The sequence below is a fragment of the Anolis carolinensis genome, chromosome 6, assembly GCF_035594765.1.
Source record: "Anolis carolinensis isolate JA03-04 chromosome 6, rAnoCar3.1.pri, whole genome shotgun sequence".
Taxonomy (NCBI): Eukaryota; Metazoa; Chordata; class Lepidosauria; order Squamata; family Dactyloidae; genus Anolis; species Anolis carolinensis.
The window spans coordinates 37,997,011-38,017,559 of NC_085846.1; the positions used below are offsets into that span (position 1 = coordinate 37,997,011).

The window sequence follows — 20,549 nt, forward strand, 5'->3', positions numbered from 1 at the left end:
GAAACCTTTGTGTTGGGACTGTTTGTATGGCAAAGAAATTAGAGGACAGAGTGATGGTAGAATGGAGAAAGAAGAATAGGAAGCCAAAAACTTAAAAGAAGGGGTGACTAAGAAAGGAGAGAAAGTTGTGATAAGGAGCCACTAATGTAACTAAAACCAAATGGAAAGGGAGATTTCAGGAGGTTAGCTATTTGGAAAAAATGGTCTGATTTTGGAGGTGGCAGTAGAGGAAAGATATAATACAGAAGAATGAGCATGAAGTTAAACTACAAGGCAGAGATCTGTGCACTGAGACATGACGAGGGGGTAGTTAGAGAGACATAAAGGAGAGGCAGAAATCAGGGAAAGAGACTACTATGGTGAGCAAATATAGAGGCATGATATTTGGACATGCAGAGTTTATTATGAAATTTAAATCTAAAACTCATAATATGCAACAAGGGAAATTAAAATACTTCTAAAATTATCTGGAGTGCAAACAGCAAATCACAAGCAAAATGATCAGTAAAAAAAGAATAACATATTCATTGCAATGTACAAACCGTAAGTGTTCTTTCTATGGTTTTGTTTCATCCAAAGGCCCAGAAACATGGATACAGACCTATATGATGAGTTCGGAAATTATATTGGTCCGGAGCTTGATTCTGATGATGACGACGATGAAATGGGTCGAGATTCAAAGGATCTTGATGAGGTGTGGCGAATGCTTCTACTATAGTTGTCAACCGTGTTAAAGACTGTCTATTGATTTATAACTTTACAGAAAGCTGTGTTTGGATTAAGCATTTTTGTCTTTCTTATCTAACATTTATTATAATTTTCTCTAATCTGGATTAATTTCAACTTCAAGAAAAGCCTCCAAGTTATGCTTTTGTAGCAGTCAACAAACTCTCATAGAACCTTGGTATCTAATACAGTACATACATTTATGCGTGAGCTTTTAAAGGCTTGATACTACAATTACAAAATGATGAATTTGAGGAGGGGATCATCCTCAAGTTTTGTAACTGAGATTATGTTAAAATGCAATGAGATGAAGATCCTTCATTCTTTTTTCAGCTCGATGATGATGACGATGATGATGATATGGGGGACCATGATGATGACCATCATGGAATGGATGTGGTGCTTCATGAAGATAAGAAGTACTACCCAACTGCTGAAGAAGTCTATGGTCCAGAGGTGGAGACCATAGTACAAGAAGAAGACACACAGCCCCTCACTGGTGAGAAACCTGTAGATAGCATAGGATATACATTTCTAGTTCTGATGTCAGTTGTTTAGGCATCAATTTACTTCAGAAATCAGAAAAAATGATATGCATTTGGATATTTTTCAGTGTGTTTAGTTAATTGTATACCTCTATGTAAGGCAGGTATCTTCAATACAATTCCTTCTGCCAATTTTAGACTAAAGAATTGTCTGTACTGTCTGGGGCTGATGAAATTTGTAGTCTTAAATATATGAAGAGCATCCTAGTTGGAAAGCCTGTACCTGCAAATAGTTTGTGTATATGTGTGCTTTCAAGTTACCTGTCAGTTTATGGTGATCCCATGAAAGTCATGGGAAAGATTTTCTTAAGCAAAGCAATATAGCTTACAAGACCTTGTATTTGTTGAGGGTCTGCTATCCTAATACCAGCCATAGCTGACCCTACTTAGATTTCTAGATGAGATTGGATGTCATGTTTAGGCCTTGCGTTATGAACTCTGAAGTTCTTGTTCATGTAATAGCTTCATTTTTTCCATACCTGCTTTGACTCCAGAACTAGATAAGAGGCCATTGGTCTCATCCAACAATTGTTTATACTCTGTGGGTAGCTGTTCAAGATTTTTCCTAGCCCTACCACTTTAGATGCAACAATAAAAATGAACCTGAGACCTGTGGCATGTAAAACCTCTGCCTTTAATTCTCCCCATCATTGTCTACAGTGTAATAGTAGAAATTCTGTGTCTTATTTTTTTTAATCAATCTTTTTTTAGAGCCTATTATTAAACCAGTGAAGACCAAGAAATTCTCTCTTATGGAGCAAACGTTGCCAGTCACAGTGTATGAGATGGAGTGAGTACAATGTGCAACATATATTCTGTTTCCCTATATCCCCACCCGAAAGTTACTAAGCTGTACAAATTCTTACATTATCTTCTTTTTTTTAGCTTTAGTATACTTTTAAAATTAGCTTTTACAAATTAATTTTACTACTGTACTCCACAAACATTCATCTTACTGCAATTCCTCCTAAAGTTTTTTAAAGCTGAAAACAAGACTATATTTCTTACTATATATTTCTGTTTATTATTAAATATATGTTATCAATATCCAATTGTTTTTATCATAGTAATCAACTGTATTTTTGTTTTTCTTTCACCCATTTCCCCTATTATTATTATAGTATCACTTTTATCTCTTGATTAGACTCTGTCATGCACAAAGTAATCTCTTCCAGCTTGTCTCAGTGCTCGCAAAACTCAGGGTCAGCACCATGCTATTCTGCATTTTGTTTTCCTCTCACTGTTTGACAGTAGTGGCTAGTCATGTAAAGAGGTGAAATGCAGAATATACAGAAGTCGTTTCATGAGACAAGATCTTTTAGTCATTATGCATATAGATACTCAATTTTTGTCTTCTGGCAGCAGATGCATGTCTGTGTAACTTGGCTTTTACATTTTCTTTCCTAAATTGTTTGCCCAGTTACAGTGACACTGAACTCTTCACTGTTGAATGCAAATGCACCATAAGAGCATTAGATACACCGTTTTAAGATACGTTCTCTCTCTGCATATTTTCTGTTTCATAGAGGGCAATTTGAAGGAAGTGACTGAATGAAAACAATTAATTTTTTTGTAGTTAGTTAGCAACAGTGTTGTGTTGTGCAAACCAAAAAGCAACACTAATGCCATATCAAAAGCAGCTGCTACCCAGCTTATCTTGCTGGAGGCAAGAAATAAAGGTATTGAAGACTCACTTTTCCCTTTGGTAGCACAGGACAGTTATTTATACTGCTTTTACATTAGTGCTCTCCTGATTCACTTAAGCTCCCATCTGATACAGAACAGACCCAGGAAAATAATTCCGTTTTAGCCTGTTTAATAATAAAACTGTTTCTGTTTTTAACTGATTAAATTCAGAAAAGCAGAACTGTGATTATTGTGCATGTTTGATAATGAACACATGCCTGTACTCTTTGTCAATATACATCAGTAAAAGCTCTCCTGCGCCCTCCCATGGCTGTTTGTCTTTTTTCAGCTTCCTAGCAGATCTGATGGATAATTCTGAATTGATCCGGAATGTTACACTCTGTGGGCACCTACACCATGGAAAGGTTAGCATAAATTTATACCTTGAATTAGAAGTGGTTTGATTTCCTGGAAGTTGGTTTTGTTTTGAGGGTTTTACTTAGCCTTTATCCTTTAGGTTCCATGTTTCTCATTCTCACAAAGTTTCATGCATCCATGAGGTCACGAAGAGTCGGAGACGACTGTGTGAATGAAGAAGTAGTTCCTTTTTTATTGTTTGCTTGTTGCATTTGTATGCACCTTTCTCTCTGAGTAGGACTTAAGGCCTTGGTGCACTGACCAGCCTTGATATATTGACTAGCACAAAATTTACTTGAAAAAAATGATCTCCACTTGAAAAAGTTGTGGTTTAATAGCAGAATCTATGCATTTATTGGAGCCCTGAAATTATGGGTTTCTTAGGTCTGAATTGCATCTTGACCGAAAGAGCTGGAACTGTAGCATACTTGCTCCTATTGGGCTGGGCATGTTCACCAAATTGTTGTACTATGTCATTTATTTCAATCTGCTTTTCTGATTGCTTTTCAGACTTGTTTTGTGGATTGCCTGATTGAACAGACTCATCCTGAAATAAGAAAACGTTACGATCAAGATGTAAGTTAACTAAATTCTGTTCCTTAGTAGGTCCATTTATAACGTTATCCTAGTCCATAGATATAAATGAGCTGTCCTTCAGTTAAAGAAATCTTAGCAGTTATTCTTGGAGTCTAATAAACTTATCAGTGATTAAATTTTTATATGTGTAAAAACAATAGTTATTTTCTTTGCAAAACTTCAATATGTTAATTTCTCCCATTTTCCTTAATCTTTCCAGTGAAAAGAAAGATGAAGATAAAATTTATGAAAATATTCTCATTTTCATGATCTGTTTGCTGAATTGTTTGTTGTTGTTTCTTTCAGCTTTGCTATACAGACATACTGTTCACTGAGCAGGAGGTAAGGGGATCTGCATTTTTGAATCTATAGACCAATTTGATTTTTGGAGTCAAAGCATAAAACCCATACAAAATCTTATAACAATTTTATATAGACCAGGCATGGGCAAACTTTGGCCCCCCAGGTGTTTTGGACTTCAACTCCCACAATTCCTAACAGCCTACTGGCTGTTAGGAATTATGGGAGTTGAAGTCCAAAACAATTTGCTGTGTCTCCTGACTTTTTCTTTTCCTGACTTTTATAAAACAAACTTCTAGATTTGTACAGAATAAGTAAACTAAGTGACTATTATTATTTGTATGTAACGCTGCCTTGAGCCCCCTCTGGGGTGAGAAAGGCAGGGTAGAAATGTTGTAAATAAATAAATAAATAATAAACACTATCAATACTGTGGAGTTCCACAGCTCAGTTATGAGAAAGGCAGAAAAGGAATTAAGGCATATAAAAAAGGATGAATCATAGAATAGTAGAGTTGGAAGAGACCACATGGGCCATCCAGTCCAACCCCCTGCTAAGAAGCAGGAAATCGCATTCAAAGCACCCCCGACAGATGGCCATCCAGCCTCTGCTTAAAAGCCTCCAAAGAAGGAGCCTCCACCACGGCCCCGGGGAGAGAGTTCCACTGTCGAACAGCTCTCACAGTGAGGAAGTTCTTCCTGATGTTCAAGTGGAATCTCCTTTCCTGTAGTTTGAAGCCATTGTTCCATGTCCTAGTCTTCAGGGCAGCAGAAAACAAGCTTGCTCCCTCCTCCCTTTGACTTCACGTATTTGTACATGGCTATCATGTCTCCTCTCAGCCTTCTCTTCTGCAGGCTAAACATGCCCAGCTCTTTAAGCCGCTCCTCATAGGGCTTGTTCTCCAGACCCTTAATCATTTTAGTCGCCCTCCTCTGGACGCTTTCCAGCTTGTCAACATCTCCCTTCAACTGTGGTGCCCAAAATTGGACACAGTATTCCAGGTGTGGTCTGACCAAGGCAGAATAGAGGGGGAGCATAACTTCCCTGGATCTAGACGCTATTCCCCTATTGATGCAGGCCAGAATCCCATTGGCTTTTTTAGCAGCCGCATCACATTGTTGGCTCATGTTTAACTTGTTGTCCACAAGGACTCCAAGGTCTTTTTCGCACACACTGCTGTCAAGCCAGGCGTCCCCCATTCTGTATCTTTGATTTCTATTTTTTCTGCCGAAGTGAAGTATCTTGCATTTGTCCCTGTTGAACTTCATTTTGTTAGTTTCGGCCCATCTCTCTAGTCTGTCAAGATCGTTTTGAATTCTGCTCCTGTCTTCTGGAGTGTTAGCTATCCCTCCCAGTTTTGTGTCGTCTGCAAACTTGATGATCGTGCCTTCTAGGTTAGGTAGATGAGGTTAGTGCAGGGGGACAGCTGTAATCAAGAAACCGTGGGGGATCCCAGAATATGTGTGCTGTATATGCTAAACAGATTAGCTTTTGAATACTCCTAGGAAAAGTACTGAGTCCAGAAACCTTTCTCTATCTCTGAATCAGATGATGTCATATTTCGTACCATGTAATAGAAAAGTTATTACATTGTGTTTCTGTTGTCCCAAGAGAGCTTACATCTTTCTGTTGCTCCACTACTGTTTGTACCTCTACATTGTAGTTCTTCTGCTTCATAGTTCCTATTCATTTTGTTTTTAGAGGGGAGTTGGGATCAAGAGCACACCAGTGACTATTGTTCTCCCGGACACCAAGGGCAAATCATTTCTCTTCAATATCATGGACACACCCGGTGAGTTCAACTGATCAGGAAACTCATACTGTGAAATAAAACACTGGAAACTTGAGTTAAGGATTTTGCTCTTCTTGCTGTTTTTTTAAAAAGACTTTCCTGAAAAGAATGTTATAAAATATTTAGCTCTGAGTAGCATGGAGATATGCTCGCCAATGCTTGTGACTGCAGCCTTTGCCATTGGCACTAAAAGGTAATCGCTATAGGATAGAATGGCAATTGCAAGAGTCATGGATGTGACTTGTCTCAGAGTCCTGCTTAAAAAGAAGTGTGCTTCAATTGTTGACTTAGTTATCATCAATGCCTGAATACAGGCCCGCTTCTACACTTCCATATAATCCAGTTCAAAGCAGATAACATGGATTTCATATGGCAATGTAGAAGGGGGCATAGTGAAGCTATCTTATACTGAGTCAGACCACCGGTTCAGGCAGCTCAGTTTTGTCTACAATTGTTAGCTATTGTCCAGGATTATAGAGGTGTCTTTCCTAGCTCTGTGTGGAGTTCCCAGCTTTTAGCTCAGGTTCTTCAAACTTTACTGCCTTTACTTTACATGATCGAAGAATCATAATGCATTCAGCAAAATTTGTAATCTGTTCCCGGGGAGGGGCGGGAGGGAGAAAGAGGGGGAACAATGTAAACATGTGTTACCAATGGAAAATGTTTTGAATGTTTGTATGATTTTGTGTAGCACTAATATATATACATGTGTGTGTGTGGTGTGCATATATATATATAAACTTTACTGGCTTGTGCAGCCTTGCTGTGTTAGTGAGACTATGCAATTTTATTTGGTTATAAATATGTTGAAAGTAGAAGTAAGGCATTAGAAAAGGTTGCGACTACCTAGCTTATTCCACTTTACAACTGAAGATGCAAGGTTGTAAAATATCCAAGATTATACTTTATTTCTTTAAAAATAGTCTGAAAAGATGCTACTACATTTAAACTTTAACCATTGTAAATTGACTAAAGCAGCTGTCTAAACATGTCCTTTAAACCAATGGTTCCCAACCTTTGGTCCTCTAGATGTTTTGGACTTCTAGAAAGGCCAATCAGCTTACCACCCATTAGGAATTGTAGAAGCTAAAGTCCAAAACAACGGGAAGACCAAAGGCTAGGAACCACTGCTTTAAACTGAATAAATAGTGGAGGAAACAAATAGGGAAATTTAGGAGATGACTAATTAATATTTAGTATTGTGAGCTAATTAATATTTAGTATTGAGAGAAAGCAACCAACTTATTTTCATTTGTCCACCACTCCTCACCGTGCTTGTTACCCTAAGTTGTTTTTCATGTATTAACCAAATCACACTGATCTCTATCACAGAGGAAGTGTGTTCTATCTCTTCCCTGTTTGGCATTTTCAAAGAGGCCAAAAGTATTATGTAAGGTCTAGATCTTCTCTGTCTTGCCATGACTTTTGAAAGAACCCCAAGGATGACAAGGTTTTTTTTGAGTTTGCATTCCATGCTTCCCTGCTGAGACTTCTCCAGCTTTGCTTTGGATAGGCTTTGCAATAGGCTTGGGGCCCCAATTTTTTTTCTCCTTTCTGTGTGACATACTGCTTTTCATGCTGAGCTCTCCCCTAGAAGTCTCATGCAAAATATTTGTGAAGTTTCAGCCAAATGAAAGCAGCCTTTTTATCATCTCTATTGGAGTTCAACTGGCTTTAAAGTACTGGACATTCACAAAATGTAACAAGCATCTGAGAATTCTTTTACATCAATTGTTCTAGCCTTATTCTGTGCCAGATCATCTCCTCCTGAATGGATGCACACACACCCCAACACACAGGCACACACATACTTCTTTCTGTTCCTTTTTACTGCTCCTCCAACTTTACTTAATTCCCCAACATAAACTAAAAAGCAGAAATTATCCTGAGCATGGGTTGAGTTTCATCTCTTCACCATAAAGTCACATGCAACCCATAACTAGAATTCTGGTTATCCTTGAGGTCTAGTATATCTTCTCAAAGATTGACTTTTCTACACTTTCTGAGCCACAAGAATGCCATTTCAATTTAAATACTAATCTTCCACTTCTGAGAAATGAAGATTTGTGAGTGCAGCGAACTAAATAGTAAAGACAGGGCCACCTTTATCTGAAAGAACTGTGCAGGATTACTGTTCCAATGAATGGCTGAACTGAATGTCAGTAGACTACACTAGACTGTTTCACAGTGCTGTCAACAGTTCCTTTTCACTGTGGGATGTTACCAATGCCTTTAGAAATTTGTGAACCACAACAGATCATTAGTGACAGTGGCTAGCTTCTCATACTCTAGTGAAGCCTCTTCTTTGTGAGGTAGATGCTGAAACTTTCAACTTCTGATGGTGGTTGTTCTTTGAAACTCTTTAAAGGTCATGTAAACTTCTCGGATGAGGTCACAGCAGGACTTCGTATTTCCGATGGTGTGGTTCTCTTCATTGATGCTGCTGAGGGGGTGAGTTAAATGGGTGTGTGTGTGCTTTCTTTCTGCCTAGAATGTTCTTTGCATTAGTAGAAAGTATAGCATTGGGGAATCTTAAAGATTATCTCATAGATATCTTTTATTGGGAATTGCAACTGGGACCTTTTCAGTATCCACTACGTTCTCAACCCAGAACATTTAAAACATAGACTTTGGAGGAAGGATAATTGAAATGAAACAAAGACAAATTGTTGATAGTATCTTTCATGTTCAACAAAAATCAGATTTGAATGATTGAAAACCTAGATTTGAATTAGGATTTAAGAAATTCAACAGTATTTTTAGCATGTTGCTGTTGTTTTGTGCTTTAAAGTCATTTCCAACTTATGGGAACCCTAAGATTAACCCGTCATGAGGTGTCTTGACAAGATTTGCTCAGAGGGGGTTTGCTTTTGTCTTCTTCTGAGACTGAAAGAGTATGACTTGCCTAAGGTCATTCAGTGGATTATCATGATCAACTAGGAATTTGAAGCCTAGCATTCAGATCTGCAGTCCAACACCCCAACCACTAATTTTTAGCAATATTATGTAATATTTTTTATCTTATAAAAGTTAATAGAAACTCTGTTTTTGAATGGTTCAAGGAAAGGTTAAGCAGACTTCGTACTTTACTGAGGACAGAATATTGAGACATGAAATTCTGTTGAGTTTGGAGCAATTGAAATGTTGCAGTAGAAATACAGCTAGATAAAGGTTTTCCTCTGACATTAAGTCCATTTGTGTCTGACTCTGAGGGTTGATGCTCATCTCCATTTCTAAGCTGAAGAGCCGGCGTTGTCCGTAGACATCTCCAAGGCCATGTGGCCGGCATGACTGCTTGGAGCACCGTTACCTTCCCGCCAGAGGGGTACCTATTGATGTACTCACATTTGCCTGTTTTTAAACTGCTAGGTTGGCAGAAGCTAGGGCTAACAGCGGGAGTTCACCCCACTCCCCAGATTCGAACTGCCAACCTTTTGGTCAGCAAGTTCAGCAATTCAGCGGTTTAACCTGCTGCGCCATCAGGGACTCCCAGAAATAGAGCTGCTGTTGCCTTTTGATAAATATTCTATTTAATTGATTTGGGCCATTTATTAATTTGGGTAAGATAACTAAATATTTTTTACTAATTATTACATTATTCTACACTGAAGACTGACAAACAGGAAGAATTTCTTAAAAGTGTTTTTCTTGTTGTATTACCACAGCCTCATGTTTTTAGTGGTATCCCTTCTCGGGCCATTTTTGTGTTTTTATGCTCATACATGGCACTGTGCTATATAATTTAATTAGCCTAAATCTTTTGTTCCCTTATTTCCCAATGCGATAAAGAGTTTTATTTTTGTCGAAGGTCATTGGATAGGGCAGCCTTAAGGAAGGCATGTTGCCCTTAAACACATATTCTAAAAGTGAACTTCTTGCTAGTAGTGGTTGGGCATAGATGCTCCCGCCGGCTGCTCTTTGAGCAGAGAAGGGTCAGTGCTTGATTTCTCATGCCTCACCTGCCTTCCTCTTGTATTGTGTGTCCCTGTAGGTAATGCTCAACACTGAGCGGTTGATCAAGCATGCAGTGCAAGAGAGATTGGCAGTAACTGTGTGCATTAACAAGATTGACCGACTAATACTGGAACTGAAACTGCCTCCAACTGATGCCTATTACAAACTGCGACACATTGTTGATGAAGTCAATGGCTTAATCAGGTATAGAAAGAAGAGTATTTAAAATATGTTTTTGATGGCCATCAAAATTGTGAATAGCCCTAAATTCAAACCAACACTCTTCTCATTCAATTGTATTTTTCAAACAAAAATTATCCAGACACAAATAAGATAATAACTGACATCGTTGTGTTTTGTGTCAACCTTCAAAGGAACAAGCAATTCTGGTCTGTTGCAGCAAAACAAAACAAAAAAACTCTTGTGGTACTTCAAAGACTAATACCTTTTATTTGGCATAAACTGTATAGAAACTTTTATCCAGTGAATAGGGGTACAGTTCACAAAAGCTACCTCCTTAGTATACCAGATGTGTTATCATATCAGGTGTCACAAGATTTTTAGTTCTTTTACTATGCCAAGGTTTTTTCGTCTTTGCTTGTCAGACAGATCTGATTGCATAATGGTATAGAATTACCATCAATAAATTTTGATAAAGTTTTAAAATATTTCTATTAAGTTGATTCATTGACTAAAAATGAGATTCTTCAGTAGGTTCAGTATTTGAAACATGCCTTTAATGAAAACATCAATGAAAATACCATTCTGAAATAGTGGAGGATGTCAGTAAATTTTTCTGTTTATTTGTAATATTGTTTTATTCCTTCCACAATTATTTATCCACAATTAAACTAGGTTTACAAAACTAAACAAACATGCCGTTAACTCTTGGATTTCACTAAATAAAATGTACCCTTCCAGATTATAGCTACTGTATATACTCAAGTATAAGCCAAGTTTTTCAGCCCTTTTCTAGGACTGAAAAGGCCTCCCTCGGTTTATACTCAACTGAGAGTCCTGGCCGGCATATATTCGGGTCAACTTTTACTCAAGTATATAGGTAATCAGAGTTGGACAGTCCTACCTTATTAAAGTCTTATTATTAACTTAGAGTTTTATGTAAATATTCAGAAACATTTAACCTACTGATGCCCAGTTTTTTTGTGGTAAAATTATGTGCCTCAGCTTATATTCGGGTCAGCTTATACTCAAGTATATACAGTAATCTACAGCAGTAAATGTACTGATGGGAATGTGCAACCTTTCTTAGAATTCAAGGTGACCTTGGGGTATATATTCTCAGCCTCATCATGCTTCCCAGGGTTGTCATGAAGATTTATTCTCCCTTTAAATAAGGAGAGGGTGACTTGATTTTTTTTTTAATTTGCAGCATGTATTCCACAGATGAGAACCTGATCCTTTCTCCACTTCTGGGAAATGTTTGTTTTGCCAGCTCCCAGTACAGCATCTGTTTCACACTGGGTTCCTTTGCTAAGATCTACACTGACATGTATGGTAAGGGTCCCCAAAAGTACATCTGTACATTATTGGCTCTTATTTGACTCTTTGTCAGAGGCATGCCTATATTGTGAAACCCAGCGACACTTGGCACAAGTATGCATATAACATTTAAACTTTCCTGTTTTGAGACTTATGGGAGGTGCATGTATTTATATATCAAAGTTCTGACATGACCTCTGATGAAGGGACAAGGCTAAGCAGTTTTGATCTGGAAGAATCTGGTTTGTCTACTGCCCTAGTCATGCCCCTAAATAATTTGTTCTCATTCATTCTTTTTGGGGCTAGGGATTTATAAGAATTCAAAAGCTGTGTTGCTTATTGCAATCTATTTTGTATATAGCTTCTGTTTAGTTGGGAATCAATCCACCTTTATGTAAGAGCCGAGATCTGATCTCAGCTGTTGAAAGCTCATCTGTTTCTGTGCTGAGGGTTATGTAGAAGGTCTTGCTCTTCTCTTGTATGGAAATCTTTTTACAGTAACTCTCTGCTGGCTGTCCTTTGCATAGCTCCCTTTGGGAAACAATCTGTTTGTCTATTAAAAAGTGAAAAGCCATCTTTAAAGGCAGCTGTCCAAGGCTAATCTGTTTCCTATGCCACATTATGTGGCAGTGTAGATGAGACCAGAGTCAAAGAAACAATGTAGCTTCAGAGCAATGATTGTTGAAGATAAAACTAGTGGTCTTGACTTTCTGCATGCTTTAAATTGAGTGAGTCAGTTGCATAGCTAAGATGTTCCTTTTACCCTTGCTGTTTGTTCAGGAGACATCAACTATCAGGAGTTTGCTAAAAGGCTTTGGGGAGACATCTACTTTAATCTCAAAACGTAAGGATTGGATTGTCTTATTGTCTCCTTATTGATGCACTTTTTCCATTGCAGCTTTATCTAGACCAGTGGTTCTCAACCTGGAGACCCCAGATGTTTTTGGCCTGCAACTCCCAGAAATCCCAGCCAGTTTACCAGCTGTTAGAATTTCTGGGAGTTGAAGGCCAAAACATCTGGGGACCCCAGGTTGAGAACCACTGATTTAAACCTTCTACATTCAGTCTTGCAAGCATTGTATTTAATATATATTAAGATGAAAAACTGAGAAGAGAATGGGAGATTTTCTTTTTAAATTATCTTTCTGGCATAAGGTTGTTGTCAACATATGAGTTAGCCACAGTTCCCTTAAAATCATGTTAATCGTAACCACAGGTTTTATTGAATAATCTATTACTCTGACCATTCACACATGAACAAAAACATCCCTGTTTAGGTGAATTACCATCCTATCCAAAGAGCAGAAGTGCTGAAAAAATTGATAAATTACTTCTAGAGATATATATGAACTTAGTTTGATTTACTTTCTGATGTTTTCTTTCTTTAAACTTTGCAACACAGCTTTCAGTTTCAAAAAGTACCTATTTTTATTTTTAAATATTTTACACAAGAATGCATATGATTTTTGAAGATATTATCCATTGTTCATCTACAATAGATAGATGAATATGGAAATAGATCTGGACAGACTTCTGAATGAATATTTGTGAATTTTTTTCAGACTGAAAATAGATTATCCATCCACAGTCACATTAATAAGCAATCTGTATGCTATCGTTCTCTGATAACACTTCATCTATTGAGTCATATCAAGTGGGGAGAAATTAATAGAGGTGATTTCACATGATTAATGCTCAGTTCCAGAATTCAAACGTATTAATACCAGACCCAAAGAATACAAGATAAAAAAGTAACAAGTGTTCTCATATTTTCCCAGTCTTTTAGGGCCCTCCCAGACAGACCCTATATCCCAGGATCTGAGCCCAGGTTTTCTGATTATCCCAGATTATCTGGCAGTGATGACTCATATAATCCAGTTTAAAGGAGAAAACCTAGGATCAGATCCTGGGAAATAGGGCCTGTCTGGAGGAGCTCTTAGCCATCATGGCTGGGAGAAGGAAAGATGCTTAGGGTTTTTTTTATTTTGCTTTTTTAGATTAACTCTTTCTGTTCTGATCTTGACATTTTCTCAGTGATCCAGATACAACTGTCAGGAAAGGCTTATTAACTGGATTAGGTTCAAATCCAGTCATATGTCACCTTCTCTTTTTTTAGGAGAAAGTTCACTAAAAAGGCTCCAACAAGCAGTTCCCAGCGGAGCTTTGTGGAATTCATTCTTGAGCCCCTCTACAAAATATTGGCTCAGGTATGTGTTTGACTGTTAGCTATGAATACTGGCAAAGTGAGTTGTTCTTACAATATGGGAGGTTTGGGAGATAATTTAAGAAAAAAGTTACATAGGAGAGAAAGCTAATTTCTCCCTTGCTATTCTGTGTATATGAGTGTATTATAAAACCTGATCCACCCAAACTTTGGTCCAGTCTATTATAGCTTGTTAGATCGTTTTCTTTCTGCTGTACCATGGCAATGCAGAAAGAAGAAAAGAGTGTGGTAACAGGTTCCTGAGCTTATTATTTTGCAGCATTCATAATTTCTTGACTATTGCCCATGCTTGCTGGTGCTGTTGGAACCTGAGGTCCAAAGCATCCTGAGAATTCAAGATGGGGAGTGCTGACTTGAAGCTGGCGTCACCCATTCATCACCCACCCTTTTCCACAGGTGGTTGGGGATGTTGACACCACCCTGCCCCGAACACTGGATGAACTGGGAATCCATCTAACCAAAGAGGAACTGAAGCTCAACATCCGCCCTCTCCTGAGGCTTGTCTGCAAGAAATTTTTTGGAGAGTTCACAGGTAGACTTCATTTTTGTTTCACCCCCTAAACTTGAATATTTTCAACAAAGAGTTGTTGTTGTTGTTATCACAATCTTTATTTCTATCTCACCCCATCTCCCTGAAAGGACTCGGGGCGGCTTACAACATAAGTAGATACCATAAGTAATATATACAAAATAAATGACAAGTTAATAAAAGAAAAATAAAATAAAACAAAATGAACAGATTAAATAATATAACAGTAAAACATTAGTTAAAAACACATTTAAAACACAATGATTTCAGTAATAAATCAAATAAACTGGATAAAAGCCAAAATACCCCAGTATATCCATAAAACAGATACCTCGTCCACATTAAAAGCATATTACTAATCATTTTCAAAGGCCCGAAGCCCCAAGACTTGAAATTATTTCACTCCTTCTGCCCTTGTTCTTCATAATCTCTTCCTGGATTGGTTATTTGGGTCTCAGAGTGACCTCTTATATGTGGATGTATGGCAGTGTAACTGTGTTGTGGTTAGTATGAACAACCAGAGGCATTGTTAAAATCAAAGGGGAAGTTTATTAAAACACATGTGATTACAATATTAACCCTTGAACTCTCAAATCATTCATCACTCCCTAAACCCACAGCCAAGTCACCTAGCTCTCTGACTAACCTGTCAGGATACCTTTGTGGATGATATTAGAGTGGGAACTGTCTATGTTGTCTTGAGCAGAACAACAATTTCATCAACATAGTATATATGATCTTGAAAATATCCCATTATATTTATTCTTCCTTCGTTCTGTTCTCTGATTCATAGTCTGTCTGTAATAATAAGGATCGGAAAAAGCTATTAAAGAGCTGTATGCCAGTAGTAATGTATTCCATATGAATTTTTTAATATATTCAAAGATACATCATCCTTCTATCACAACACAATGCTATTAGAATTTTTTAAACACACAAAATAACACTTGCAATTTAACTAATGATTTAAAGCGTTCATTCAATATTACTGGTATCTAAGCCTCTTTCAGTATAACATACTGATTAATTCGTACAAACTAGAATTGAAATATTTTCAGAGGCTTTCCAGAAAGCCTTCTGCACTTGAGTAACATATATTTCGATAGAAGAATCGGCCATGTGTATTGTGAATTGATATTTTTGTTTTATCTGTTGCTAAAACTGAGCAATCCTCAATTTCAGTGGATGAGCCAGAATGTTGGGAGTTTTTTTATTTGGTTGTTTGTTCATTTTGCATCTTGAAACCTGCTTATGACTTAATAATTTGTATTTAATTCAAACATTTTTACCCTACTCGCCTTTCTGTTTAGAATTTCAGGGAGGTTTGCAATTCACACACTCCTGGTCTGTGACCATAACAATCAAATTCATTCATTCATTAAACCACAATGTACAATAGAACAATAGAACAGCTGAAACCCTTATTTAAAAGAAAATTAAAGATTTGCATGAACAAAAATATTTTAGACTGGTCTTGAGGGGAAATGCAATATAGCTCCTAGCAAGCCTGTTCCATCCTTGGTTTGCCATTGCTGAGAGAATCCTCCCATTTTTAATAATACACTCCATGCTTGATATAGGCACATTAACTGAATTCTAAGGAATATGGTATGGAAAGAGGCAAGTCTTTGGAAATTTGGATACTAAGACATGCTTTAAAGGTGTACATCCTCACCTCAGATTGAGTCCAGAATCAAGGAGGTAGTCAGTAAAGTTCATATAAAGCTAGTGCAATTTGTATAGACCGGATGGTGCCATCCAAATCCCCTCGTAACTTCTAGAGCAAGACAAATATATGTGCCCTGTTCTGTAAGCCGCCAATTCAGGCTGATAAATAGTTGGGAACTACAGTATAAGCAAAAATAATCTTACCTGTCTTCATACACCCTGCTAGGCAGTGTTTTGATCAAGGTAAGATGTGTTCTGTGGGGTGTAGTCAACCATTACTTCTGGCAACTGACTCCATTAAGCTCCTGCATGTACAAAACAATCCCACCCCAGTTGGGGACCTCCAGGTTGCTAGATTCCAAGCATAGTGCTGGCTCTTTTGGCTGGAATGATGCTCTTGTGTAGTCTAGCATACCCTGATGAGAGTAACAGGTTGAGGAAGCCTGCCATAGAATAAATTCCAGCTTATTAAAATTTGTGTAAGTGAATGTTGTAGCAGTTAAGTTGGAAGCAGTTAACTTGTGTACCTTTTCACTGTATTGCTGTTTCACTAATCTTTATTTTTCTAGGCTTTGTGGATATGTGTGTGCAGCACATCCCCTCCCCGAAGGCAGGAGCAAAGACCAAGATTGAGCATACTTATACTGGTGGAGTTGACTCTGACCTGGGAGAGGCCATGAGCGAATGCGACCCTGATGTAAGAGTTGCATATGATGTCCTTATTTGTGTGTAAAGAGAAATTGCCTGGCTTGCATAGCAGGGCCTAGGTGATTCCAAGAAAATAAAGAGCTTCTTTTGACATTAAGGAAAATGAAACAAGTATTAAATTAAAACCTTTCTTTAGCTGGAATTAGCAGTGTGTCAGCTGCTTTTTTGATATGGAGTTTCATACTATTCTAATGTTGCATTTATAATATGAAAGCTGATAAGTATATATTCTTTGAATCTGTACTAAGATGAAACAGAAGCATTTAACTACCACCATCAAAACTAGAAAATTGTTAGTACGTACACCAAACCTGTCATTGATAGATTGGAGAAATATGAAAGACCAAGTAGACTGAGATGAGGCCTACCTGAGCTCCTGAAGGATTTAAGTTTTAACAGCCATTAAATGCCCCCAGAAATGGAATTTTAACTCCATTAGAAATCTTGGTATCTAACAGCCAATCTAGACATTGTGGAGCCAGCAGAATATTTCTTTGTTCATTTGTTTGTCCTTTACATGTATATTCATATTAGAAAAGTCTTATTTTAACATCAAATTGGGTATGCAGTCGATGAAAGGAGAAGCCTATCTCATTGGGCATCTTTTCTCTTAAGGCTAGTTTGATTCTGGTCTTGGAACTGGGCAGGAAATAATAAGAAATTAGGCAGTGAAGCATGTGAAAGTATCACTGGAGGGGAGGGGAGGTTCCACTCTATTCATCATATGTCTCTTTAGATAAAATCAGAGCATCCTACGCCTTTCTGTTCAAAGATAGCAGATCTGTGAACAATGCATGTGATTGACAGCATCTTGTCTAGTTGGTTTCATGTATGTCACAAGGCTGTTTCTAGCATCTTTGTAAAATTACTATTTGATGTTTCTTTGGGAAAGCCAGAGATGGGTACACCGACTACAAGTCTGCAAGATAAAATGAACTATTTTTTATAGAATTAGATCAAATATGCATTTTACTCAGTTGTGCTAGGCGTCACTATTATCAGATAGTCTTCAAAATCTCTTGGACAACACTTTTGGAATTCATTAAATCAATATGCTGGAGATCAAATCTGCAAAGCAACAGCTTTTCTTCTCAGCCATAGCTACTGTTTTCATTACTTGTTTGCTTGTATGTGGTACAAGTGGCATACCATGGATGTTCTCTGCATAAAACTGATTTTTTTTCAATCTCTTCTTTGCAAAGGGTCCACTTATGTGCCATACCACAAAGATGTACAGTACAGATGATGGGGTCCAATTTCATGCTTTCGGAAGGGTGTTAAGTGGGACTATCCATGCAGGGCAGCCTGTCAAGGTTCTTGGAGAAAATTACACACTAGAAGATGAGGAAGACTCACAAATTTGTACAGTTGGACGACTGTGGATCTCGGTAGCAAGGTAGGTGCTTCTGGGAGAGATCCACTCTATGTCATTCTTTTTTGTCTTTCCTGTGTGGAGATGTGGTCTACTATGAAGCCCTGGTCTGTCTTGGAACTCTGCTTTTGCTTAGATTACATGTATGAGTGTGGCTGTGTATGCTGTGTGGGATTGTCACTAGCAGGGAATGTTCAATTTTTGTTTCTACACACTTTCTTACAGACTTTCAGTGCCTAGGAAACAATTCAAAGACAAAAACTAGGCAGAGTTGATTATACAAAAGCTAATATGTTTAAAAGTAACAGTTAAGAAAAACAGAAAAAATGTACTACTTGGTTTGTGGAACTTGACATTTTTTTAAGGTGGATTAAAACATGAAGGCTTGAATTTCTTGGAATTACATATTGTAAATAAGGGAGCAGACACAGTTCTTGATAAGCCCATGACAGCTGGAAGTCAGGGCAAATAAGAGGGTAACAAAGGTTTTGGCAAAAGAGAAAATAGTTATTTGACTGTTACCAACAAGAAAATGAAACCACCTTTATTTATTTGGACTACCATGCAGGATCTGTTGCTGATCATGGGAAGAAGTAGGCTGCTATATAGCAAAAAGGGGCAACTAATAGCCTTCCAGGTATTGTTGGATTACAACGCCTATTCTTTTTCATCATTGTATGTGTTGATAAGAACTGACTGGAGTTCTAGCCCAACAACATTTGGAAGGGCATAAATTGTCCACTTCAGCTGAATATGAAGCTGAACAGTCTCCTTGGTGCACCTCATTAAAATTTCTAGACCTATACATAGGTATATAGGCGAGTTGCTTTTCACTTAATTAACTTTGTTGGCTGCTAGTTGAGAGGTATGAAATAAAATTGTATCCATGCGTTGTATTGAAGAGGGTGATAACTACTAGTGGATGAAACAGTTTTAGGGCATTTTTCCTGCAGTGCAGAACAGCAGTGCCAGAGTTGTACTTACAGATATCATATTTCAGGTACCACATAGAAGTCAACAGGGTGCCTGCCGGCAATTGGGTGCTCATTGAGGGAGTGGACCAGCCTATTGTGAAGACAGCCACCATCACTGAGCCAAGGGGCAATGAAGAGGTAGGACATTTCCTTTGGATTATGGAAATAGGTTACAGAATACTATTGATATCCTTGAGGGTAGATCAGGATGGTGTTCTGTCCACTGACACTTTCCCTGACTTCCCTCTATCTCATCGGATAGTTTTAAGAGAGTGAAAATGCACTGTTCCTCATCTGACCAGCTTGTGTGTGTTTTGTGGATCTGGAAAAATTCTGAGGGTCATTTAAACTGAAAAACATACTAATGAGCATATGAAACCAGAAGTGTATTTTTTTATGGAGCACCAGATCAGCAATACTCATGATTTAGTCAATTGCCAATTTACTATGTTTACCTTTTCCCAATTTTGTCACAGAAGTATGTACTTTTATGAAGATCTGTTTTGGGGGGAAGCTCTCTTGTCAAGCCACACAACAGATACAGGGAGGCCCAGAAGCAAAAGTCCCTAGTGAAATCCATTGTTCTTTTCTGGATCTTTTTCTGGACTCCATTCTTCAGGAATAGACAGACTTATGGTGGGACCATGCCTCCTATAAAACTTTTCTTCCTCCTTACCATTTCACATCTGTGAGATAGTTCCAGACTGAGGATTACAGATCTGGCTTAACTGATTCAGATCTTCCAAGTATTTGAAATTGAGCTTTTGCTTAAATTTCTTCCTGCTAATATATATCACAATCTCATTCTATCATTGCCAACATCTTGCCACATGGCTTTTGTATAATGGTGGACCACTAAGTTTGAGTTAGCCATTGTCTAAAATATGTAGTGGAGGTTTATACTTGCAAAGGTGCTTTGGCATTTTTGTGACACCAACCCTTTAGTGCTCCTTATGGCAGCTTTTGCCACTCTCTTTCAGTGTCCACCTATGTAACCATAGAACATCCTTTATCTATACCTCAGATCAGTAATGGAGTTTGCTTCAGCAGTGTTTGAAACAAGTGAGAACATATTGATTCCACCCTTTGATTCACATACATGGAATGCAAGAGGCATACCCTACAGTTAAAAAAACCTACTGTAACTCCACGAATTCCAGGAATTCTTTTGACTTAAAATAACATTTGAATGTTATTAATGTAATGTTTGGTTTCAGGCTCAGATATTCCGTCCTTTGAAGTTCAATACCACATCTGTCATCAAAATTGCAGTAGAGCCTGTAAATCCCTCTGAGCTACCCAAGATGCTGGATGGGCTGCGGAAGGTCAACAAGAGTTATCCTTCTCTCACTACAAAGGTGTGTTACCAGTTTGGAGAACTGGGATGAGGAGACATGAGTAAATGGGAACATTCTAGCTGCTACTGCAGTGCACAGGGGATTCAGTGATGTAGGTTTTATTACATCTTCTCCTGTGTATCTCTCTTCAGGTGGAAGAATCTGGAGAACATGTCATCTTGGGAACAGGCGAGCTCTATCTTGACTGTGTGATGCACGACTTGCGGAAAATGTACTCAGAAATTGATATCAAGGTACAAAAAGAGATTGCCTTTCTGATCTGCCTCTTAACCTAATAGGA

The 20,549-nt window shown here is 37.9% G+C and overlaps 1 protein-coding gene across 1 annotated transcript in view; it reads left to right on the forward strand.

Moving 5' to 3' along the window:
• Nucleotides 1-20,549, forward strand: part of eftud2 (elongation factor Tu GTP binding domain containing 2) — a 31,804-nt gene that overhangs the window by 2,103 nt on the left and 9,152 nt on the right. The window contains exons 2-19 of the mRNA XM_003222610.4: nucleotides 580-694; nucleotides 1,060-1,225; nucleotides 1,983-2,061; nucleotides 3,247-3,322; nucleotides 3,825-3,890; nucleotides 4,197-4,232; nucleotides 5,892-5,982; nucleotides 8,351-8,433; nucleotides 9,974-10,140; nucleotides 11,327-11,451; nucleotides 12,217-12,280; nucleotides 13,553-13,643; nucleotides 14,057-14,192; nucleotides 16,427-16,554; nucleotides 17,768-17,961; nucleotides 18,938-19,049; nucleotides 20,129-20,269; nucleotides 20,401-20,502. Coding sequence (XP_003222658.1) covers nucleotides 590-694; nucleotides 1,060-1,225; nucleotides 1,983-2,061; nucleotides 3,247-3,322; nucleotides 3,825-3,890; nucleotides 4,197-4,232; nucleotides 5,892-5,982; nucleotides 8,351-8,433; nucleotides 9,974-10,140; nucleotides 11,327-11,451; nucleotides 12,217-12,280; nucleotides 13,553-13,643; nucleotides 14,057-14,192; nucleotides 16,427-16,554; nucleotides 17,768-17,961; nucleotides 18,938-19,049; nucleotides 20,129-20,269; nucleotides 20,401-20,502 — 1,962 coding nt within the window. The 5' untranslated portion in view covers nucleotides 580-589. The remainder of the gene's footprint in view (nucleotides 1-579; nucleotides 695-1,059; nucleotides 1,226-1,982; nucleotides 2,062-3,246; nucleotides 3,323-3,824; nucleotides 3,891-4,196; nucleotides 4,233-5,891; nucleotides 5,983-8,350; nucleotides 8,434-9,973; nucleotides 10,141-11,326; nucleotides 11,452-12,216; nucleotides 12,281-13,552; nucleotides 13,644-14,056; nucleotides 14,193-16,426; nucleotides 16,555-17,767; nucleotides 17,962-18,937; nucleotides 19,050-20,128; nucleotides 20,270-20,400; nucleotides 20,503-20,549) is intronic.